Raw genomic sequence first — 26332 nt, 5'->3', positions numbered from 1 at the left:
CGCTTGTACACACATTATATAGGTCGACAGAACCTTCATTGAATATAGTATAATCTGTATGTATATATATATATATATATATTCTATGCACTGGCAATATATATATATTATCATCATCATCAGCCTGACTACGTCCACTGCAGGACAAAGGCCTCTCCCATGTTCTGCCAGTTAACCCGGTCCTGTGCTTGCTGATGCCAATTTATACCCGCAAACTTCTTAATCTCATCTGCCCACCTAACCTTCTGTCTCCCCCTAACCCGCTTGCCTTCTCTGGGAATCCAGTTAGTTACCCTTAATGACCAGTGGTTATCCTGTCTACGCGCTACATGCCCGGCCCATGTCCATTTCTTCTTCTTGATTTCAGCTATGATACCCTTAACCCCCATTTGTTCCCTAATCCACTCTGCTCTCTTCTTGTCTCTTAAGGTTACACCCACCATTTTTCTTTCCATTGCTCGTTGCGTCGTCCTATATTTAAGCTGAACCCTCTTTGTAAGTCTCCAGGTTTCTGCTCCATAGCTAAGTACCGGCAAGATACAGCTGTTATGTACCTTCCTCTTGAGGGATAGTGGCAATCTACCTGTCATAATTTGAGAGTGCTTGCCAAATGTGCTCCACTCCATTCTTATTCTTCTAGTTACTTCAATCTTGTGGTTCGGCTCCGCGGTTATTACTTGCCCTAAGTAGACATAGTCTTTTACAACTTGAAGTGCACTATTACCTTTCTCGAAGTGCTGCTCTTTTCCGAGGTTGTTGTACATTACTTTCGTTTTCTGCATATTCATTTTAAGACCCACCTTTCTGCTCTCCTTCTCTAACCCCGTAATCATGAGTTGCAATTCGTCCCCTGAGTTACTCAGCAATGCAATGTCATCGGCGAAGCGCAGGTTACTAAGGTACGCTCCATTAAATCTTATCCCTAACTCTTCCCATTCTAGGCATCTGAAAACCTCCTGTAAGCACGCGGTAAATAGCATTGGGGAGATTGTGCCCCCTGCCTTACACCCTTCTTGATTGGTATTCTGTTGCTTTCTTTATGAAGCACTATGGTAGCAGTTGATCCCCTGTAGATTTCTTCCAGGATGTTTATATAAACTTCATCAACGCCCTGATTCCGCAGTGTCTGCATGACGGCTGATATTTCTACTGAATCAAACGCCTTCTCGTAATCTATGAAGGCTATGTATAGTGGTTGGTTATATTCTGAGCATTTCTCTATTACCTGATTGATAGTATGAATGTGGTCGATTGTTGAGTAGCCTGTTCGAAATCCTGCTTGTTCCTTTGGTTGATTGAATTCTAGTTTTCTTTACTCTGTTAGCAATCACCTTTGTAAATAGCTTGTATACTACAGAGAGCAAGCTAATCGGCCTGTAATTCTTCAAGTCCTTGTCATCTCTTTTCTTATGTATTAGGATGATGTTAGCGTTCATCCAAGACTCTGGTACTCTTCCCGTCAGGAGACAACTGGTAAACAGGGTGGCTAGTTTTTCTAACACGATATGTTCTCCATCTTTCAGCAGATCTGATGTTACTTGATCCTCACCAGCAGCTTTGCCTCTTTGCATGCTCTCCAAAGCTTTTCTGACTTCTTCTATCACGATGGAGGCGGAAATGTTGTAGGCCCGTGTGCTCAGATTTGGGTGCACGTTAAAGAACTCCAGGTGGTCAAAATTTCCGGAGCCCTCCACTACGGCGTCTGTCATAATCATATGGTGGTTTTGGGACGTTAAACCCCACAAATCAATCAAATCATCATGACTTCTATCATTACTGGTGGGGTGTCATCTGGGTTCATTGATATGTGGGGTTTAACGTCCCAAAGCCACTATATAATTATGAGAGACGCCGTAGTGGAGGGCTCCGGAAATTTAGACCACCTGGGGTTCTTTAACGTGCGCCCAAATCTGAGCACACGGGCCTACAACATTTCCGCCTCCATCGGAAATGCAGCCGCCGCAGCCGGGATTTGAACCCGCGACCTGCGGGTCAGCAGCCGAGTACCTTAGCCACTAGACCACCGCGGCGGGGCGTGTCATCTGGGTTACTGCTAGTTATTATAGTATTAAAGTCGTGGTTGTCCCGGCTACTGTACAGATTTCTGTAGAACTCCTCGGCTATTTTAACTATCCTATCCATATTGGTAGTTATTTTGCCTTCTTTGTCCCTTAGTGCATACATCCGAATTTTGCCTATCCCAAGTTTCCTCTTCATTTCATTTCATTTATTTATACTGTTAGCCCAGAAGTGGGCCGTTACAGGGTGGAAGTACAAACAATTATTTGCAAAAAAGAAGTACCGTACAGGTCTCGAGATAATTTCTCGGTATTATTGTGACCAGCAACTCGAAGTTATACATAACATACATAAATGGAACACACATGCGATGCAATACATACGCGCAGAACAGCACATGACGCATTTGAGGCGGCACTTTTGCACCGCGCTGAAGATTTGAAAGACAACTACTGCAGAATCATGCAACCAACAAAAATTACACACACACGCCAAAAAAAAACATATGTCACTGTTATTCGGAAAATAAACGTTTTAGATTCTGTTCAAATGATGTAAGCGAGGAACAACCAATTATAGACTCTGGCAGCATATTCCAATCTTCAATAGCACGTGGAAAGTAACTTAACTTAAAGCAATCGTTACGTGGGACTAGGGGTGGTATATACATATTATGGCGATGTCTGGAATGTTCTTGTGTGTTGACCTGGAAGTAATCTGAATAGTTTAGTTTAAAATGATTATGAATTAACTGGAAGAGGAATTTCAGACGCTCAATCCTCGTCCTAAGTTCAGGACTACCCAGTCCAGCTTTTTTACAGAGTTCAGTAGGAGAATGATGTCGGCGATATTTATTAAAAATAAATCTCGCACCAAGTCGCTGTATTTTTGTTATTTTATTGCAGTTTGTCTTTGTGTAAGGGTCCCAGACAATTTTAGAATATTCGATAATAGGTCTGACAAGAGTTTTGTAAGCAAGACACTTTATATCAGATGGGGCGGTATAAAGGTTACGTCTAAGGCTATACAATGCCTTGGTAGCCCTGGAGCATACATTATCAATATGAGTGTTCCACCGGAGGTCGGGCGTGAACCATAACCCAAGATATTTATAGTTTTGTACACGCTTGAGGAAAGCATTGCCAATCTGGTAGTTGTAATCTAGAGGTGCTTTCTTTCTAGTTATAGTCATAAAGACTGTTTTTTCTGTGTTCAAACTCATTTGCCATTCTTCGCACCAATCCTTTATTCTTTGAAGATTGTTGTTTAGATTAACTTGGTCATGTTCAGTCTCGATTCTGCTATAAACAACACAGTCATCGGCAAACAACCTTATCGGGACCGTAACGCGGTTTGGTAGGTCATTTATATATAACAAAAATAAAAGGGGACCCAGCACGCTCCCCTGGGGAACTCCAGAATTCACTGCAACTGCTCTAGACTGTTTATTTTTTATTTGAACAAACTGCTGACGGCAGCTGAGATAGGATGAAAACCATTTTGTCAAGTGTATATTTTGAAACGTTTTGTCAATTTTAAACAGTAGCTTTGAGTGCGATACTTTATCAAATGCCTTTGCGAAATCCAAATATACCACATCAGTTTGACCACGCAAATTGATTGTTTTTGAAAGATCATGAACAAATTCGATTAACTGAGTTGTTGTAGATAAGCCTCGGCGGAAGCCATGCTGCTTCAAAGATAATAGATTGTGCGTATCAAGATAGGACATCAAGTGTTTGTTAATAATGTGCTCGAGTATCTTTGAACATGTACTGATAAGCGAAATAGGACGGTAGTTGCGCTCGTCCCGAGAGGAGCCACTTTTGTGAATAGGGGTAATTTTAGCCTGCTTCCACGCTAGTGGGAAAGAGCCACTGCGCAGGGACGACTGAAATATTTTTGTAAGGAAGCGAGCCGCCCATTCAGCGTATCTGTACAGAAATTCGTTTGGTATACCATCAGGGCCGGGGGTTTTTCTTGTATTTATATTAAGTAAAAGATTTAGGACACCCTCTTCGCTAATTACCACATCATCGATCGGCCGCTGCAATGGTGACGTAGAAAACTCGGGCAAAATGTCATTATCATGAGTAAACACAGAAGCAAAAAAAGAATTGAAATCATCAACACGTTGTTGAGTAATTTCAGGTGGCCTCGGAGAGCTTGCTGGGGGAGTTACAAAGCGCCAAAACCTTGAGGGGGCTTCCTTCAAGTATTTCGTCAATGTCACATTGAAAAACCGATCCTTGGACTGCTTGATCAGACGTTTCAGTTCTTGTCTCATTGAAGAAATGCAAGCTGTTCCTTCAGGGGTACAATTTTTTGCACAAGATTTCCATTTCCGTTTTAGTTTTCTTTTTGTGTGAATGATTTCTCTGGTAATCCAGGGATTGGTTTTACAAATGCGTTTTCTAATCCTAGGTACATAGCTGTCTATGCACTTCCCTACAACAATTGAAAAGAAATGCCATAGCCTATCAGTGCTGCAGTCAGTGTTGTAAAGGACCTGAAATTCATCAAAGGACCTTTCAAGATAGTCCAAAATAGACACATCATCAGCCGCCATAAAATTCAATACAGTGCTAAGTGTGGGTTTACCCAAGGTGTCTGGGGACAATGCTAGGTGCGTTACTACCATTCTGTGGTCGGATAGGCCTTCTACAACTTCACAACGGCTGAGTAACGGCAACAGCTTTGGGGACACAAAAACCAAATCAAGGATAGATGACCTTGTAGTCCCTATCCGAGTCCCTCTTCACTGCTTTGACGCTTCCTCCGTTTTTTCAGAGCGTGTTCAATTCTCTCCATGTTATACCTTCTTACATCGGATACCTTACGCCTATTAATCAACTTGGAAAGCTCTGCCAGTTCTATTTTGTCTGTTGTACTTGAGACTTTCATGATTTGGCGCTTCTTAATGAGATTTTTCGTTTCCTGGGTAAGCTTGCCAGTGTCCTGTCTAACTGCCCTGCCTCCAACTTCCACTGCACACTCCGTAATGATACCCGTCATATTCTCATTCATTGTATCTATGCTAAGGTTGGTTTCCTCATTAAGAGCCGAGTACCTGTTCTGAAGCGAGACTCTGAATTCCTGTACTTTCCCTCTCAGTGCTAGCTCATTGATTGGCTTCTTGCGTATCAGTTTCTGTCGTTCCTTTCTGAAGTCTAGGCGAATTCGAGACCGTATTATTCTATGGTCACGGCATCGTACCTTGCCAACCACTTCCGCATCCTGCATGATGCCTGGGTGTGCACTCATTATAAAGTCTATTTCGTTCTTATTTTCGCCATTAGGGCTCCTCCATGTCCACTTGCGGTTTCCTCGTTTTCAGTAGAAGGTATTCAAAATCCGTAAATTATTGCGTTCTGCGAATTCTACTAATAGCTCTCCTCTGGCGTTTCTAGTACCGATGCCATAATCTCCTACTGCCTGGTCTCCAGCTTGCTTCTTCTCTACCTTTGCATTAAAGTCTCCCATCAGTATTGTATACTGTGTTTTTACCTTGCCCATTGCCGATTCCACGTCTTCATAGAAGCTTTCAACTGAAGCGTCATCATAGCTGGATGTCGGCGCGTAGGCCTGTACCACCTTCATCTTGTATCTGTTATTCAGTTTAATTACAATACCTACCACCCTTTCATTAATGCTATAATATTCCTCTATGTTGCCAGCTATGTTTCTGTGAATTAGGAACCCCACTCTCAGTTCTCTTCCGTCAGCCAAGCCCCGATAGCAAAGGACGTGCCCATTCTGTAGCACCGTATAGGCCTCATCTGTCCTCCTAACCTCACTGAGGCCTATTATATCCCATTTAACACTCTCTAGCTCCTCGAATAGTACAGCTAGACTTCCCTCGCTAGATAAGGTTCTAGCGTTAAACGTTGCCAAGTTCAGGTTCCAATGGCGGCCTGTCCGGATACAGAGATTCTTAGCACCCTCTGCTGCGTTGCAGGTCTGACCGCCGCCGTGGTCAGTTGCTTCGCAGCTGGTGGGGACTGAGGGCCGTGAGTTATTTGACGTAAGCATGTGGGAGGTAGTGGCCAGATACTGCACTAGGGTGGCCAATCCTTCTCTGGTGAGGGAGTGCGTTTTTGGCGGTGGTTACCGGTGAGGCCGCACCCCAGGCCTCGTATTGCAGTTTCATCACCAGGCGGATTTTTTTTTTTTTATCCGGTTGGGAACTGCGCGGCATTGGGATTTGAACCACGGACCTTTTGCATGCGAGGCGGAGGCTCTAACCACTACGCCATCGCTGCCCCTTGAATGACTATGCAGCGTGAATTATTATATATATATAGCCAGTGCATATTTAATAAACGCATACATTATGCATCTACACACACATGGAGCCTGCTCGAAGGCCTGCCCCTCGCCAGGTTTGAAAGCTTTAGGCTGACGAGCGCAATGCATACACGGGGCATTCACGATCCCGTCTGCCAAAATCTGCAAAGCTACGTGCTGCAGAAATGGATAAAATTTCAAGATAAACGCTGCTTGCCCTTCCTCTCATGGGCGCACACCCAGAGAATGAAGGCATAACGTAGAAGTAGGAATCGCTCTACATAGAGTGTAGTGCTGTAAAATCAGTTCTCTACATAGATGACTGTGCTCTGATGTCCCCAACAGAAGCACGTGACAGGGTTAAAATTATTTCACATGACATGTGTACTTTGTGTAATTTGTTACTGGAATAAATGAATAAAACTAGAGATAAATAATGATACAGAAAAAGGGAATGTGCGCAACTTTTTCAATTTTTTGCCCTATGATTGCAACGGGATACGAGTGTAGTGTGCTTGTGTTTCACTTGCGTTCGTGTCACTGTGGTTAGTGCATCTAGCATACGCGAGCCCTGCAAATGAAGTTGATGATCCTGCACGTTTGAGCACTTAGTGTGCTCATTTATTCTACCGCGTCTAAGCCAGAGTTTCCAAACCATCCCGCAGGCAGTAGATAACGCTGGTCAACAAAACAAGTGTGCCGCTCGCGTCCTTGGTGGTCATGCGCACGTGACCATTTGCTTGGATGCCGGAGGGGATAGGGAAGAGATTTGGCTTGCGAAGGCTATGTAGGGCGAATGGCAAGAGTTTCAAGTTCGCCTCCTCTCATTATTGTTTCACGCCATTTGAATATACCGGTTTTCTCAGCTCCTAACAAACTGATAGAAAAAATTCTAGTGGCATGATGCTCTTCTTGAGCACACAACAATTTATTTATTTATTTCAATATCCTCAGTGCCCGAGGGCATTACAGAGGGTAGTGGGTTACACAACATAATGAAAAAGCGGAAAATTGGTGGTTACATGGATCAGTGAGGGAAGCCAACGAGAAATAATGCACATTATAAGAACAAAAACAGGTATCAAATAACTACAAAGCTTAACAGGTCTACCGAAAAATGGAAATACTATATTCCTAAAAATTATGCCGACAGGTTAGCTATAGCAGCCTTAAACATAGAGGTATTAGACATCTCGACTACAGATCGGGGAAGGTGATTCCAACTTGCTTACGTACGGGGGATGAATGAATTGTAAAAATGGTTGGTGTGGCATGTGGGAATGCCAACCTTATGACGAGGGTCGATGCGAGCGGATACGTAAGAAGAAGGGGTTATCAATTTATTCTTAAGGACTGAATTGTAGTAATATATCTTGTGAAACAGGCAGAGGCGAGATATTTCTCTACGTTGTGAGAGCAGAGGTAATGATAAAGTTGTTTTCCTGGAAGTGACGCTGGAGGTGCGATGATAGTTGGAAAGAATGGAACGAGCAGCTCGATACTGGATGGATTCAAGCTGATGAATGAGTGTTTCTTGGTTGGGGTCCCACACAGATGCAGCATATTCCATTTTGGAACGTACTGATGATTTATACGGAAGTAATTTTACTGGAAAGGAAGAAAGATGAAAATTATGGCGTATAAAGCCCAGCGTGCGATTAGCGTTATTGGTTACATGTGTTACATGAATCTTCCAGGAAAGATCAGAAGTGATGAGTACGCCTAGATATTTGTAACATAACACAGGTTCTAGGTTAGTATTATTAAGATGATAAGAGGGCAATGTTGTATTGCGACGTGAAACGCGCATGTGCTTGCATTTGTTAGTGTTTAATTCCATGTTCCACATGTTAGTCCAGTCACGAACACGGTTTATATCTGATTGAAGAAGATAGACGTCAGAGTGGCTGTTAATAACACGGTATATAACACAGTCATCAGCGAACATTTAATTGCCAGCATTTAACTAGAATTTGTTATGAGGCCTGATGAGGGGCCCTTTAATGAGAGCCATTCTTTTCCATGGATGCCGTTCTATTAAAAATTGACTTAAAATATAGGGGTAGCCTGCTTTCAGATGCAACTAAACATTCATTTTCAACTTATGTAGAACAAAATCTTCTCATTTGAATTTCATGGGACTCGAAAAAATATCTGAATAAAATTTATGCCAAACTACCTATGCTGGAAAACAATAAACAAATGTCAATTTTATCAATACATCTTTATTATCCTAATGAATTCATAAACCTGGTACTCATTCTGCATAAGAGCAGTACAAAAGTCTCAATTTCTGTCATTCATGACTTTGTTCACAATGTGACCGGGACTCAAGACCTCTGTGTCTTAAGGTAGTGGTCCCACAGTAGCAACTACTCCCCATTTTAGGCATTGTTTGCTGACACATTGCACTCTGTGAAAAAATTTGAATTGTGTGAATTAGGAAAGCATGCGATGTTTGCTTTCCAATGACACCTGGCATTTTTGCCTGGTCTGAACCGTTACCTAATGTAACGCCGAAGTTGGAGTAGTGATTTCACTACTCCAACTGCGCCAAAGTGCGCCAAATCAGATTTACTGCATCATCCAGATCTACAATTGTAATGCATGTCGTGTGTTATTTCATATATACTCATTCGCAAGCATGATGCTGCACAATTATCCAGTGTGTTACTTTGCTTAAGAAGCAGTTGCTCTAATTCTTTCTTTTTTCCTTTACACCTTTTCACTTTCAATTTTTGTAAATATTGCATAATGCTTGTAACTATTGCTTATATGCTTTGTTGTTTCTAATCTTATATGCACATTGTTTTTTGTCCTGTCATACCTCTTAGGCCATAAGATACAATCTTGTAACGCTGTCTGCCAGGCTCTGCCACTCAAGCCACCAATTGGCTTTGGCAGGCCTAGTCATATGTACTGTTTTATTTGAAGAAATAAAAGGTATTATTATTATTATTATTATTATTATTATTATTATCCAGATATTATGAATGGGAATTGCACCAAACTGTGCCAAAGTCTGATTTGGGAGCGTCTATCACCGGCAGTTCGCACAAGATCTAGCGAAGGTGCCGCCCGGTAGCTATGGGCCGAAGCGGGCCTAGTGTGGATTGCTCCCTGTGTCATCTGCTAGCCACATAAGGCTAGCATATGCAGATACCTCATGCTCATCCTCAAAAGGTGGTTGGGCCAGCTCGGTTAGCACAAGTTTAAGTGGTTGTATGTTTGCCTAACACGATCTAGAGACACATTAGGCCTTGCTTAGCTCTGTCAGCTCGGGCACTTGCCGAGAGGGCTGTGTATCGTCGTAGTCGTACCCTCTCTTCGCCAGGATCATTTCGGTGTAGTGCCACTTTGTAGTTGAAGCACATTGTAATGCGCACTTGGCATCATCCCAAACATGAGGAGTAATAAATAGTGTGTGAATGCAGCATTTTCGAGACTCAGTGGTAAACGTAGTTCTGCGTTGTTCATTGCATAACTGCTGTACTGTCACTTATCAGACGAGCTTTAATTTTACTTGAGATAAGCTTTTAATATATACGGTCCTGGTCCCATTACAGCAAAATATTTCTGTCTAGCAAACTCTGACACTTTTTTACTTGAATTGCTCTTGTCAAAGAACAGAAAATGGAACTGTACGGTAGTGATCAAACTTGAGTCGCCGTGCGCAACTCTAACATTGGGCGAAATTAATACAGAGACATCCGTGTGCCCCGATGGTAAAAAGTTAATAAAAACGACGGCATGGCTCTCACTTGTTTTCTTGCACCACTTCTCTAATTCAGCCCTGCCCATGTGGTACCCATGCATGTCTGTCAAGAGTATTTACACCTATCTGGTGGATTTGTGGCTGTGCAGGACCCACATGAGCAGTGTCAGCTACCTTCGCCTCGATGGCAGCGTGCCCCCAGGCCAGCGTCAGGCCCTGGTTCAGCGTTTCAATGCAGACCCTTCCATTGATGTGCTGCTGCTCACAACTCAGGTCGGTGGGCTGGGACTCAACCTGACTGGTGCCGACACAGTCATCTTCGTTGAGCATGACTGGAACCCCATGAAAGACCTACAGGTGGGCAAATTTCATTGCTCCTCAAGTACCCCATGTTGGCGTGGAAGAGAAACAGCCAAGAAGACTTTTACACAAGTGTAGGCTGGCCCCGTTCTTAGTTGATTCCCTCCAGTGTTTAAGATTGGGTGAGTTGGTTTGTTGTACTTGAACTGGTACAGTGCATTACAGGAGAGAAGAAACGGCCAAGCAGACCGACAGAGCGCTAACTTCCAACTGTGCTTTATTGGAAAATTGCGTCAAATGTTTACAATTTCGCAAGCATATGAATACAGTCGAACCTTGATACAGTCGACGACCGATAATTCGGACTCCACGGGGAATGCAAATAAGTCCGAAAAAAAGTCCGAAATCAAAAGTTCGAAAAAACGAATGCGTCAGAAAAAAAAAACTTTTATTGACACTTCAGTCTACCGGTGGCCTAAAAAAAGTCGTTAATGCGTTGCTGCATGCACTTCCGCTTACGTGCACGCAAGTCCGCCTGTATCCCTGCCAGTGTGATACGATCGCTGTACGACGATGAAAGAACAGCGAGGGCTCGAGACAGGTCCGCATGCGACGGCTCCGGAGCACACAGCGCATCATCATCGTCAGAGTCTGAACCGCTGTTTGACGGTTGCAGAACCTGCTCAATTATGTCCTCATTCAATTCGGCACACGACGACACTGCACTGTCGACGTTTGCAAAGTCTTCAAACGTAACAGTGTCGTGAAACGGCACACCGCAGCCTCGCAAGTCGTCGATAACGTCCGCACCTGAGCTCGATGCGCTGGGCAGCAGGTCCGGCTCTTCAGTTGCATTGTCGGGTTCTTCGGCTGCAGTGTCGGCGGTGTCGGGCTCACTACGCAACAGAAATCCTGTGTGCCGGAAACAGTAGCTGATCGTGCCTGCCGACACTGCCTTCCAGGCATCAGCAAGCATGCTCATGGCTGACATCAAATCAACGTTGTATTTTATCTGGCTCTCTAAGCATAGCAACACGCGTTGCAGCAAGCGTGAACAATACAGCACCTTCAAATTCTTAATAATACCTTGGTCCATAGGTTGCAGAATACCGGTCGTATTCAACGGCAGGTATTCTAGCTCGATGGCTTTCAGACAGCTGATCGGCGCATTAGCAATACAGTTATCTACGAACAAAAGGACCTTGCACTTTTGCCATTCAAACTTTCGGTCCAATTTTCCGACATACTCTGCGAACAGCTTCTGCGTGACCCACGCCTTCGTATTGGCTTCGTACCAGACAGGCAGATTTTTTTTCCCCTTAAAACATCGAGGGTTTTTCGATTTCCCGATTACCAGCAGCGGGAGCTTTTCCGTGCCAGAAGCGTTGCAGCCGACAACGACAGTGACTCGTTCCTTGCTGAGTTTACCTCCGTGGCAAGGTTCTCCAGAACAGGCGAGTGTCTTCTCCGGTAGTAGCTTATAGAAAAACCCGGTTTCATCGAGGTTGAAGGTGTCGTCAGCCGAGTAGCGCCGAAGCAGCTCCACCAACTTTCCACCGCGGTAGTTCGCTACCAGTGTGCTATCCACGGCACCGCTCTGACCACACATTTTTTTTTAAAGTGAGGTCGTACCGCTTTTTAAAGTTCCGGAGCCAGCCATCGCTGAACTTAAATCATCAATGCCAAGGCGAAGTGCCAATGTCTCGGCCTTTTGCTTCAATAGGTGGCCGGAAACGGGAACCCGTTGAGCGACGGTAGCGTTAAGCCAAATGCTCATCGCTTCTTCCAACTGCGGATGAACACCTTGGTGCACCCTCTTTTGTTCACTTCCGGATGATGTCTCCGTTGCGCCTAAACTCTTGTCCTTATTCTTCATGTAGTCCGATATGGTTTGCTTCGAAATGTTGAACTCTCGAGCAACTTCCGACTTGCGGACGACCACTGAGCACTTGCTGAATGATGGCTGCTTTCTTTGCCATGGTTAGCGTTGTATATCTGCCGCGTTTCGTCGGCGCGGCCTTCGGCGCTGGCTATGAGGGCACCGTTGGTGCCATTTAACTTCAGATCTTGTGAGACAGCTGGACGTAAAATAAAGCAAGTCTCAAAATAAATATGAACGCGCGCAGAATTCAGCGAAACACTGTACCGCACACACATGTGACAGAATGGTGGCGATAGCTGCACAGCCGTGCCGCACAGCGAGGGTATAGAGGGTATATAGGAACCGGAATGTGGGATGATCGTGATGTCGATACGATCCCCCACAGTTGAGCCGTGCCTCCAAGATCGGCATTTTTAAGTACAAATCTCTGAGGCAGAAAGTTGCGATCGAAATAAAGCCTCATAGATTACCAATTATGTAGCTTTCGTTTTGATCTCTGAGGCCATACTTTGTATGGTTTAAGTGTCGGAGGAGATAACGGCTGCTGATTCGGCGTGCGCGACCGTGGGGTAGGGTCCGAATTATTGAATGTAGATCTGGCAGCTGTCCGAAATATCGGTCGTCTTTACACATTACTTCTATTGGACCATCGGCGGTGCCGCGCGACTGTCTGAATTACCGAGCATGTCCGAATTATCGGTGTCCGATTTATTGGTCAGCGACTGTATATCGAATGCCGCGGCGATCGCAAAATAGTTCGATACATCCAGAATTCGATATAAAAAATTCACGAAAAAAATGCGTCAAAAGCTTGCTGAAAACGACCAACAAACCGTTCAAGCATGGTGCAGTAAATACTCACTTGAAGATTCAAACATAGTATTTATTGTGTTGTTTTAAAATATTGAAAAAGAGTAGCCTGCTTTTTGTTGGCCATGGCGTGTTTGACGACTGCGTCCTCAATATAGTTCAGGCGATCCATAAGTGATAGGCCGGTGCCTTCAATCGCGCCGCAGTGGCAGCGCACAAGGGCCAAGGCAGCTACGACCTCAGCTGATGTCGGAAGCGGGGCACCATCAGCGCTTGCGGGATCCACCTCGGCAGAGTCTTCATTTGGCTGCTCAGCAGTAGCTTCGGCGACAATCTCCACATCCGTGAGCTCTGCCGTTCGGAGTTAGGCCTGTCGCGCACGACAGGCCTAACTCCGAATGCACGAACACTGCGAGCACGACCGATGCCTGCCGATGTTATGGGGGAGGAGCTTGCAACAAGTGCGCAGTGTGCCGTTGACACCATAGAGACTGTAACGACTGCGAGCTGCAAGGCTGCGGCGTGAGTCTGTGTGTAAAGCGCGCACATGGCGCACCCTTGCCGGCTCGCCTGACTGCTTTCCCTTTTCTGGCGGCAGCGCAGGCCGCGTCCGAGACAGTCGTCTGTGTCCTTTTTCTCCTATACTTTCCTCCTCAATCTTTACCTCCCACTCCCCCTTCCCCGGCGCGAAGCCGTGTCGGTGCCTTCGTATTGAAAGAAAATAACGGCTCCGCGCTTTTCTCTTCACTTTCCTCATTCAAGAACCTCTACCGCAAGGCTGCGGCGCGCGTACGCCGCTATGTTAAAGGGGCGCTCTCGGCGCCATCAATGTGTGCAGCATTCGTAAACGCCCGCCGCTCTACCGCTACTTTCGAGAGTTGCGGGAAAGCTCAGCGCCTGTCAACGAAGCGCGAGCGGTTTGGGGTGGCTGAGTTCGATATATCCATTATATGTCAAACTTTGTTCGAAATAAAAAATCAATAATGCATGCAATTTCCCGCGTGATATAGGAACCGTTCAATATAGGCAATAATTCGATATATCCGTGTTCGATATATTGAGGTTTGACTGTATACCTGAACATTGCATAGATTAGGCTACACCATCAGACCAAAGTTTTATAGATGATTTGCCTGAAGGATGCTTCCTGTTCCGATAAAGCCAATGAAAGGCACTCTACATGTGATCGTTATATACATTCCACTTGTATTATTTCTCGGGTAATTTGTGATTCATGCTTTTTTATCACTTCACATTGATGAAACTAAAGTGAACATACACAATCGCAGCAATCGATTCCAATGTGTCTTTGGATTGCTTTGTGCACATTTTAGGGTTGCTCTTTTAGCCTTTCATTATGGCAATGCCCTGTTTGGCTGATATTACCATGTGAGAGCAGTATTGAGTAAAGAACCCTCATGGTACAAACGGCATTTTGTGCTTGGTTGAGCAAAATGACGGGTGACTTGAGGGGATGGACTGCTTTGTAAAGCCGCTGTAACTGGTGCAACCACTTTCATGCTACGTTTCCTATCTCAGTGGGAAGTGAGCACATATGGTTTTTCGGTCGTTTGGCTCTAGCTGAGCATCATAGTCTTTACTTTTTTAATAGCTTTTCAGTTATAAATGACACTAGGATAGCTGGGTAGCCAGCATTTAAAAGCTGTTTAGCTTGAGCTGCTTGACATGATTTCTTGGGGAAGTTGATGAGACAAAAATCAGTAATACCTCAGTTAAGTGAGAATGGGAGGAGTCAAAGAGTAAAAGAGGTTTCCCAGTTCTAGGTTCATACAGTCAGCACACATGGTCAGATGAAAGGATCAAATTTACTGTATTTACTCGCGTAATTCTCGCAACCTTCGCATTGAGCAACAAAAACAAGATTTTTTTTTTTTCTGAGACTAATTTTCGCATTGCCTAAAATCGCCACTGATGATGATAGTGTACAACAGCCTAGTGCTGTCTCTTAAGCATTATGCATACTATCAACACACACAGCCCTGATCCAATTCAAGCCAAGCCACAAGTAGCAAGTACGCGTTGCGGCGTGTTAGTTCCTGTACCATACGTCGTCGTGTTCGTTCTGTGTTTACGCTAAGGGGCAATAGGGAACTGCACAGCTATCATCAAGTTAAAAGGCGTTGATCATGCATTAGAGAATGGCAACAGAGCTGCGGGCAGGCACTTCGAAGTTGACGAGCTTTGTGTTCGCTAGCGGCAGCGGCAGCAGGCTGCACTTCTTGATTACGTCAAGGGTCTCCATGTGGAGACCCTAAAGACACCATTCCCTAGTGGCTTTACTGTCTACAAATAAATCTTGCTTTGTGTTGAACCTATGTTTATTGTTTAGGCAAGTCTTAATTAGTACTTCTCAAAGCTTGTTGGTTGGTGATGTGGGAACCCCGATCCACGGCCGCTTCGCTTTCTTTTTCGCTTTATACATTTTAGCTGAAAAATTTACCCCCTCCGCAATTCTCGCACCTCCCAACTTTTCATCTGTATTTCGCTAAAAAGAGTACGAGGATTATGCAAATAAATGCAGTAAATCTAAAAAGTGTAAGCTGTTGTCAAATGGTATCTCGTGAGTCAATAAAATCAATTTAAAACATTCTTTAATGTCTTCACAATATAGGCAGTTTTGTGCTGGCAGGCAGTGTCGTTCCACTCGGTAAAAACCAGAAAGTTGTGTACGTAACAACATACCTCAAAAACAAAACTTAGGTCGAGCATTCTTAGCACCTTATTTATTTATTTATTTATTTATTTATTTATTTATTTATTTATTTATTTATTTATTCAAAATACCTTACAGACCCAACAGGGCATTGTGTAAGGGGAGCATAAAAGAAATACATACACGCATTCGTACAATTTTCATACAAACAATAACATGAACTGATTGTCAATTATTATACAAGTCCTAACAGGAATAACAATGAGAAAATATTAATAATAATTTTAATAGGAATACAACGGCAATGAACATCAGATGAGTATACGCGTGAGATAATGACGTAAAACAAGTTAAAAAAAAAACAAGCACAAATTGTGAAATGACTACATTATTCAAATTAAAACATCACTGAATAAAACACAACAGAACTGAATGGCATGTTAGTATTCAAACCATTGAACAAAATAAGTTTAAAGTAAGAGAAAAAAAAAGCGAGATACAAAAAAAGATCAGCAATCAGTCCTGATATACAAGGTATAGTACGTCGTTAAGGATTGTGGCGAGGCATGATGAAGGAAAGTCACTCCTGATATGCAAGTTATAGTACGCTGTTAAAGATTGGGGCGAGACATGATGAAGGAAAGTCACCTTGATAAAAAAGACTCTAAAAGGCTTTTGTTATGAACACCTGGGATATTCTGGAAGGCACCAAATGAGTCACTGATAACTTCCCAGCCTTGAACAAAAGGACAAGAGCTTAAAAGCATTTTCTGTTGATATCAAAGATCTGTAGAGCATTTCTGTAGATTACAAGTTCTGCGAGGACTTACTCTACAAGTTCTCACTCACCATTCAAAACTTGAACCAGTGTGGCACTATAATAAAAAAATAAAACTAGACACTCTGAGGTAGAACTTGCTGGTGGAGTTATGGAGGGGGAAGAGGGGTGATTAGCCAGCAAAACAGGAGTCATGTGACCGGCATGGCCACACCGGGTTGGTTGCAGGACACAGGCATAGCCTTGCTCCACTCGTTGGTATCTAAAAGAACCTTACTGCACTGGTGTGTTTACAAAGCACCAGGGGTTGGTTGACACAATATTCAGTATACATCAGAGGCCTGCATAAAGCATCTGAAACAAAAAGATAACAGGATAAGGCAGACATAGGTAGGGTATGTGCAGAGACCAACAAGCTCTAAATGATAGGCAGAGAATTGTAAATGCATTTTAAAACTATAGCTGAGTAAAAACATTGCCTTCTGACATCTGAGGGACATACCAAGCATGTGTGATTCTGTGTGTGTTGCCTTGTAGCTTGACGTTGAACTGACATGCTGAGTTTTTGTTGTAATTTTCTTTCAGGCTATGGATCGTGCCCATCGCATTGGTCAAAAGAAAGTGGTGAATGTTTACAGGCTGATCACCAGGGGCACCCTTGAAGAGAAAATTATGGGGTGAGTGGCCATGCATGTCAGCAGGCAAGAAACTTGGAGCTGCTTTGCAGTTTTGCTTATTGTTTGAAGTGTTTATGAGGCATATGTTTGACAAAGCCTGCACAGAAATGTGGAAACACACAGCTATTCAGATGCAATAACCTGCTTTTTCTTCCACTCATAATGGCTGGGTGATTATTCAAGGCCGAATGCGATGGCAGTGCATCACAAATACCTTCCCTTTCATTGCACAGTCAAGCCCACATTTCATATTTGAACAAGATAAGATATTTCACTGTTATAACTCACAGTTGTTATGCAGTAAAACCTCATTACAGGGAACATTCAAGAGACTAGGGAAACATGTATCTTATGACCATACATTGCAATAACATTGAGGAGTCGGACTGGGTCACTATTTATGAGCATCAATATGTGTTTCAGCTATGGCTTCCCAGATTGCGCAGTAGCAGGTTCTTTTGCGCCCGCTCTATTGAAGCGTCTAAATGTCGCATGTAACCTCAGTACTGCGAGACGGCGTCGTTAGTTGAGGCGTCTAGACGCTAGTGGAGGCTACATTATAAAGCAGACCACATGACATCTCTGCTTGTGCTTTAGATCCGTTTTCACATCTGACAGGGCACTTCCGCATCAAAAGGAAAAAGCGGCACCCGTACCTTCCAAATACACCAAAGACAGATTTTTTTTACTGTGCTTGTTTTTTTCCCAATTTATCAAGGAAAGCACAGCATTCTGGTAAATTTTTTATGTGTAGATCACTGTAAAAAAGAATATCTTTTCGTCCAGGATAACAAACATTCTTTCATTATTTCTCATTTTTTCACACCGTTCACATATTGAGAGTCAAATTTTTCCCATAAATTTACTCTAAACTTGTGTAATACAGTCGAACCCACATATAACAGCCTCACTTAAAACGAACTTTCGCTTAAAACAAACAATATCCACGTGACCGTGAAAATATACATTGGTTGAATGGCACAAAATTGCACTTATAACGAACGTCTCCGAGCGCCGCTGATCAGTTACAGCGAACGAAGTCAGCGGTCTGCCGACTTCCCAAGAAACCAATTTCGACCACCGATCAGGCATCGGCGAGGTGTCCATACATTCTTATTGTTAAACGCCTCCGCGCCCCTCTATTTGCCGCCTTTTCCGACTGCTTTTGTTACGCACCCCTCTGTCCTTTGTCCCCCCCGCTACTCTTGAGCACCCCACATCGCCAGACGAGGCCCGTGTTTTCACAATGCCACCGATCTTTCGAAGACTGGTCGGCCATCTACCCCGTTTTTGATCGCTGGTGCTGTCGTTGACGTCGCCTGCCTGGAGTAACCAGACCATTTGCTAACATCGTCAGGCACCAACTGTATTCGATAGTCTGCATCTAGTGCATGCGTGTACGCTACCCCACTGACTCTGATAATTGGCGATTGGTTTCGTGTTTAGGAATTGCTCTCGCTCACTTCGCACTCAACTCAGGATGCCTTCCGCGCGCAAGCGGAAGCGCGAAAACGGCTGTTAATTTGCACGGAATGAATCGCAAAATATAGAAGTCTGTGAGGCCACGCAAACCCGCTGGCGCAATAAAACGATTTTTTGAGCACAACCGTGGTTTCTTCGAACACCGTCGCGCACACCGGTTCAGGTGACCATGCACTCTTTCCAAGTTTTTTTGCGTGCGAGTTTCGCGCACCTTTCGAGCAAGCTACCCACCCTGCCTCCTTCGCAAGTGTTTTGGTTTTCAAGGTCGCCCTCGCGCCGCATTTTCTCCCTCTCTTTAACGCAACTTCTTGCCCTTCTCTCACAAGTCTGCTCTTCTCCCTTGATCACAATCCCTTCGCCCGTCTCCACCGCTCCACGATGCTTGCCACGCTGCTCGAATTAGTTTCGTTTTCTGTCTGGAAACGGGCCCAGAGCTGTTCCACGCGTTTTGGCATGTGTGTCGCGTGTGCGCGTCTTGCACGCTCTTGCTGTGCGTGTGGTCATGATGGCCGACGGGAGGACTAGCACGTTTTTTCCTGCCGCTCAACAAAACATCGAAAGTGTGACCGCTTGGCTTGAGCGTAATCCGCGCGTTAGGTGCCGCGTTGCGGAGCGTTTGCTTATAAATGTTGACCACCTGGCAGCCAACTTGCCGCTTCTGGCTTCCCGGTATTCAGCTGTGGAGATGGTGAATATTTCGTGGGCGGCGGTGACGGCTACATGCGCGCGAAACTGTTTTCGCGAGGCCGACTTCGTCAATGCCGGGCCCGATGCCGAGCCTGAAGCTTCCGAACAGAATCACTGTGGCGGCAGATTGTGGCAGCGCGTCGTCGACTCGGACCTGGGAGAGCGGGTGGGACATCTGTTGCGTTGGTTTAATTACGGCCGATGATGATGCCGACACTGCGGAACCGTGCACAGATTAGGGCATTGTGAATGAAGTACGTGGCAAAAGCGATTTGGAGGAATCGAATTGCGAGAACAACGATACTTTGGAGTCAGTGCGTCATGCAGCTTATGCCACGAGCCTCGGCAAACGAGCACCCTGCCGTTTTAAATGAACTCGAGACCGCCCTTATCGCTGCTGCTCTTTTAAACACGTGCATCGCGGACTTTTGGGGGCAAAAGTGTTTGTGTTTTCACTCGCAACTTTCTTAAAAAGCTGTGTTTCATTTACTACGAACTTCGGGATACAGGGAATGGATGCCGCATCACGCTCAGGTTTGTTATAAGCGGGCTCGACTGTATTGGTATTGCTTAAGTGAATTCTTCAAACGATTCAGTTTCACAAAAAGATTGTCTAACATATTTTGTGTGACCGTAAAGTGACAAATAGAAAAATGCCAGGCATGCCCAAAAAGCCAAGCATAATCACAGCTATAAAAGCATCATGTATAGAACCTGTAGCAAACTCTTTTGGAGCTACTAATACAAGCATGCTTGCAAGGTACCCACTGCTTCAATAATTGATCAGGTGGCTGATAACGATGAAAAATTATGGCTGAGGCTTTTGTAATGGGCTGGAAGCATTCAACGACCCACTCGTAATGCAATTCGCATTCTGGGATGCCTGGTGATTATTTTATTCTTCTGCCATATTATGTACAGCCGTTTCGAGCAGAGGAATTTCAAGCACCGGTGACAGCACACTGGGCTTTGGCGTAAGACGCAGTTTCCAACACTGTTCCGTCTTGAATATTCTTTCTCTTTTTTCTTATTTTGCGTGATATTGATTATAAAAACCAGCGGCGACGGTGAACTGCGGCACCCTTGTTGTGATCTCACAACCGCTTTCGCACTCAAAATCATTCTTGTTGTTATAAACACATGGTTTATTCCTAGTAACAGCTAGCGAAAACCTTAAAAAAATAATCTGTGCATATTTTTGTTTTAATTGCTTCCACAAGTTTAGTTTTTCTATTTTCATGACAAAAAAATAAAGGCTATAATTTACCTCAATGTAGGCTAAAATCGCTTCAAAAAGCACATGGTGGCAAAAAAAAAAAAAACTCATTGTCTAGATTTCCCTGGGAATTGTTCCCTGGTTGCCTACCATTGCATTTCGCATGAGGAGTTCACCTCGGCCACATGCTCAAAGTAACCATTATTTCAAATTTTTCATAATGGAAGAAGTCCCTTTAAAAATACGCCAGGCCTGTGCGGAAAGCACAGCACTGTCACAGCGTAAGCTCGAAGAGCGGCCTTTTAGAGCCTTTTCTTGTCATCCTTTTCTTTATGACACCCTTGGTCGTAGGTCAAGAACAGATGTTTACTCCATCAGGGCTAGCTCCACATTCTTCTACATTGTTCTTCTTTTTCTCTACGTGCCCCACTTCTTTATTTTCAACATCCTCCAAGGGGAACGCATGACACAATTCATGATGTCAGTTACAGCATGTACAACTCCGGTTCACCTCGTGGTAAGATGGCAAATGGAACAAGCTTTGACCACCTCGTCTCATCCTTAAGGGGGGAGGCTACCATGGAAAGGCGACTTTTTTGTTTGTTGACATATCCAAATGAAATTTACAGGGTTGGCTTATTGTAAAGTCATTTGAATAACCACGAAATTTCATGCGTTTACGTTCACTGTTTCTCAAGTTACAGACATTTATTGGAATAGTCCACATAGGTTTGTTAGTCAGGCTGTGGTGAATTTAATAAATGTTATAGCACCGTGAAATTCACTGTGGTGATTTCTGGATGGGTGCCTTACACTAGGACAGAGCCCTTTTTTTAATTCCCTTGCTGAAATTTTTAGCCGAGCACTGGATTTGAAGTTTGCCATTGAGATGTTATTAATTAAATTGTAATTATCACAAATTACCGACGCAGTAAATTTAAAAAAATGGCTCTGTCAGTGTGTGGGTTATTTATTAGAGTACATAATAAAACAAATCTGATAAAAATCAGATGAACAGTTGCAGAGATATCACCAGACGACTAAACAGCCTCACTAGCCAAAAAAGTCATTCTGAGAAAATGAACTTTGAAAGTTTCGAACACATTCCTTGGTCTAAAATGACCCTGCAAAGTAGCTAGAAATGTTCTTTAGGACTCTTTTCCTTTTCCTCTTTTACTGCTTGTGTTGAGGCCGTTCCTGAGCCTTTCTCGCATGGAGAGGGTCTTTCTCTGCTGCCCGTTGGGTGCTGGCATAGCGCCGTCAGTTGTCGACATAGCGCTGAGCTTTGGTTGCACAGCAACACGTTTGCTATCCTCTGCTGCTAACTAATCACACGTCCTAAAACGTGTTGGCAAATACACAGTCAACGATGCGGTCGCACTGTTCGGGGCCGTAATCACTACAGTTAGCGAGCGCGACGCATCCGGCGCACTTGAACACGAAACGCCAACACCAGCGGCACTTGTGACCACGGAGCGTTGCGCCGATGGTGTAGCAATCTCAACGTCGAATAAGCATCAGTGCAGTCGTCATTCTAAAGAGACAAAGGCAAAGCTCCTCCGCATCGATGCGACTGTTTCCCACGCGTTGGCACGTGAACGAGCCTCACCATGCGTACAAGCTTCATCCAAAGCTTTCTTGAACAGAACGCATGCCGAGTCCCAAACTTTGCCCTGCCCATCATTAGCGACAGAACAACAATCAGCATCTCGTGGACGTGGTGAAAGATCATCTCGTAAAGGTAGTGAAAGATTTGAAAAGCATGTGTGAGAACCGAGCAGAATGATGGCAAAGGGGACACACAAAGCACGCCCAGAAAACACCGGCGCTTGCAAAGCTGCGCCGAGCGAGCACCGGTGCCGGAGCCACCGGAGCAGATGGCGAGCCAGGGGAACAGATACGTCATCACGCGCAGCAGCCAGTAAAAGCTGCGTGATCACCCACTCCTTTGAGAGGCGCGCATTTCCTCCAATCGCAGCTTCGCATCCGAGCCACGAGAGACATCAAAACTTCAAGAGCCCCCAAATCATGAGCAATTCCTGCCTTGGCCATGCTGCTGCTGCCGCGGGTGGCAAAAAAAAAGGAACAAGAATTCACAAGCAAAACAAGACCAAGATGGCGGTGCTGGGCCACGTGGTTGGGGAATCGCAAGCACACGAAGTTGGGGTATATTCAGTGCTCGCTAGCCACTCGCCGGCTGTAGCGGCATTTTATATAATTTATTTGACGCACTTGTGCAAAGAATTAGATATTGATATTTACAAAACAGGTAGTTTATAAGACATACTACCTGAATATATGGTTTTTGAAAAATCGACTTTTTCGCGATTTCTCGGTTTTCAAAAGGTGCGCCCCCCCTTAATGCAGTTACGTCATTTTAACAGCTGTTCTTGTACAGTCACCACGTCTGTGACACCAATTTCAAATAAAGTCTGCTGATATGACAAATAAATAAATAATGTGCACGCTTCCCTTTCCGTCATTTTCATCTCGGTGCAGCATTGTGACTATACTGCACAATCAGGTGCTGCTGTAGACCATTCAGTGCAGCATTTTGGAGTCTTCTCGATGAGGTTCCTGGATTCCTGCAGCGATGGTTCTTGCTGTCGCCCAAACTCTCTGCCTTACTCTACTGCTGCTCCGTAGGAATATACTTATGGGGTTGGTTTGCGTGGTGATGGTTCTGCATTGGATACTTTTGCAGGACCCTCAACTTCACTTTCAGAGGCACAAGCAGCGTGTTCACCTTCGCTTTTAGGCAAACATTCTCTTGTTTTGTCACAGCATCGTCCGATTCCTAGTAGCTGAGTGGAACCTATTCCGGAGGTCCAGGCTTTGCATCCAATGATGAAGAGACCGTGGGGGAAACGGAGCTCTAGCTTCATCGCCAAGAAAATCGAAGGAGCCATCGTTGTCAGTGGGCAAGCTGTCGGCAGGCTCTTCTTTGGCATGCTTCATCAGTTGGTTATTGACAGAAACCTGTTCAGTATCATCTTGCTTGTCGGTTCTTCCTCCAACTTCGGAGTACTGTGAGAATTCCCCAATAACTGTTCTTTTCCTGTTGAATTCACAGCGTCAAACGTTTTCTGAGAAGTATCTTCCATGCACGTCATCTTCGCTTTTTTTTTGCCAAAAGTGGCCAGAAGCATCGAACTCTGCAGTGAGGGTTCCTCGCTCTTGCATGCCGTCACGCCCAGTGCTGTGTTACTTCCTTCAACTTCAATCGAACTGTTTTTATATACTTCTTGACCTGCTAACAGACTGCTTTCTTTGTCCAAATCTGAGCTTTCAAAACATCTCGTGTCCTTTCCATTGCCTTCGGAGATGCTTTCATAGGCATCAGCGTTTTGACAGAAACCAGCTCGCTCGTAGTTTCTGCTGGTATTTATGATGAAATCAAGAGGTGGATAGCGCGTGCCATGTAGTTTAAGAGACTGTCCGTGCTCAGTGAGGAAAGACTGCCCCTCAGCGATTGCATACACGGTCTTCTCGCGGTAGCATGCAGCATCCTCGAGTTCCTAGTCAACTGCCTCGTGTTCAGTTACGTCAAGGATCTGCTTGTCCAACTGGTAGAGCTGAGCTTTTCTAGCCATCAAAACTGTCACTTGCCTGTTCGCCTCGTGTGCCTCGGTGTCGGAGTCCTGCAGTAGTCCTTTCAGGAGCGTAATATTTCGTGAGAAGCTGACCCTGACAGTCCCACACACCTTCCGAAGAAGCTCGGCTACTGACATTGTAGTCCTGAAACAACCAGTCCCTGGTTTCACAGCACCAAATGTTAAAAACGAGGACCCATGGTCGTAGATCAAGAACACCATGCTGGTTGGTTGGTTGGTTGGTTGGTTGGTTCCTCAACAACTTGGCACAACCCACCTAGGGGGATAGGCCATGAATGGGATGGTGCCTTGCTTTTTAAATTATTTCACTTCTTAAAAGGAAGGGTTGAATTCATTAGGTAATATAAGTAATAATTTAAAGGTTTTGGATTTCTAAACAAACAAACAAAAAAACCTTGAAAAGGATAACATAATGAACACACACAAAAAAGAAAAAATATATACATAAAACAACTGATTTTATCTATGTTTAGCATTCTATTCTTTTAGATTCTCGTAAGAAATTTGTAACATTGGTAAAAACGCTCCTGTGGCTTAATCCAAATACCACTGTGCCAAATGAAAGAATCACCGGAAGTGTCAAGTTTAGGTCCAACTTTTGTAGGGGTTCCACTAAATTTTTCTTTTGACTTTTGAATTTTCGGCATGACAAAAAGAAGTGCTCCAGAGATTCTCTTTTATTATGATAAAGGCACAAAGGCGACTGTGCCAGACCGTACCTGTGAAGGTAAAAGTTCAATGAAGGGACTCGACAACACAGCCTGGTAATTACTATTTCTTCCTTTCTTGATGAGCACCACTTGTTCTTCCAAGGGAACTTTAGCTGTGGGTAGTCTGATACAAACAAAAGAGATTTTTTTGAAGTTATTGGCCGTTGTGTGTTTTTCAAAGCGTGCTGCTGTGATATATTTCGAAGTAGGCAAAATAGGTAAAACAGGACAATCAAGGGAAGATACAGCTAGTGCATCTGCATGCTCATTCAGAGCTAAACCTCTATGACCTGGTACCCAAACTAGTCGAACGAGCCGCACATGTCTAGGATTGAGCGAGTAGAAAGTTTCGAAGGTACGCGAAAAAGTTGGTCAGCTTAAGGTAGTACAGACGAGAGACAGCCTGTTAGAACAATCACCGCTGATAGATCTTGTGGCACTTTACTCAATGCTAGGACTATTGCCAGTAGCTCAGTTTGGTAAATAGGTGTAAAGTCGGGTAATCGAATTGAGAAAGCCCAATCTAGAGAGGATGATACGATTCCTATGTCAGCTTTCTCTTCATAAACACAAGCGTCAATCGCTATCACAATGGATGTTTTTAGATTGGCCAAATGATCTTCCAAAATGCCATTTATATATTGATATGGTGAATTTTTTGTATTCTTGGGGTATATATCGTCAAATTCAATCCTAATTGCATCTACAGTGTTGAGCACAAGTATTTCCTATAGGGTAACTCTCAAGGGCTCCAAAAGTTCCTGTGTAAATATTACTTGAGGGCACCGTAGTTTAGACCGCTGGTGGTTCAAAAATGAGGTCTGCTGGTTAATGAACACATACTGTGACCTCCGCTGAGGTGGTGCATCAATTTTAAAGAATTTATGTACTGTAAGAATATGAAATCTTTTGATAAGAGAAGGCAGATGGGAGTCTTTGTATAGGATATTGTTGGCAACATATTTAGGTAACCCTAGGCATAAGCGTAAAGATTCGCGTTCTAGCAGAATCAGTGGTCGAACCTTGATAGCTGGAGTGCCAGAAAACAAAACACAGCCGAATTCTAATATCGATCGAATGTACATGCAATATATCATGATGAGCATGTCTCTACGCAAATGGGCACGATAATTACTGAGCCTGCGCAGCATCTCTACAGCATGTGCTCCTTTAGCAGCCATGTTTTCTATATGGGGACTCCAGTTAAGTATTTCGGTGTAGGATACCCCCAAGTACCTAACTCGACCTGAGGTATGACTTCTTGTTGGTACATTAGTGGAATTCGCACTGGGGCATTTTGTGCGAAAACAATGTTCTTTTGTTAATATTGAGGCATCGGTTGATATTCTCTAGCCACGTTTCCAGGCTATTCATGTCTGCAGAATCACGTACAGTGTGCAAATGTCCGCTGACGCAGCAAAAATTGTGATATTACAGTCAACTGCCGATTTTTCGGACCCTTTAGAGAGCGAAAACCATCC

At 44.2% G+C, this 26332-nt stretch overlaps 1 protein-coding gene across 7 annotated transcripts in view; it reads left to right on the top strand.

Annotated features, from left to right (window-relative positions):
- Nucleotides 1-26332, top strand: part of Hel89B (histone acetyltransferase 1) — a 913881-nt gene that overhangs the window by 833342 nt on the left and 54207 nt on the right. For all 7 annotated transcript variants that reach the window (XM_037419311.2, XM_075883340.1, XM_075883342.1 and 4 more), the window contains 2 exons: nucleotides 10171-10378; nucleotides 17051-17142. In XM_037419311.2, coding sequence (XP_037275208.2) covers nucleotides 10171-10378; nucleotides 17051-17142 — 300 coding nt within the window. The remainder of the gene's footprint in view (nucleotides 1-10170; nucleotides 10379-17050; nucleotides 17143-26332) is intronic.

This window comes from Rhipicephalus microplus, unplaced genomic scaffold, assembly GCF_043290135.1.
Source record: "Rhipicephalus microplus isolate Deutch F79 unplaced genomic scaffold, USDA_Rmic scaffold_16, whole genome shotgun sequence".
Lineage (NCBI taxonomy): Eukaryota > Metazoa > Arthropoda > Arachnida > Ixodida > Ixodidae > Rhipicephalus > Rhipicephalus microplus.
This window is presented reverse-complemented; position numbering and strand designations above follow the sequence as displayed.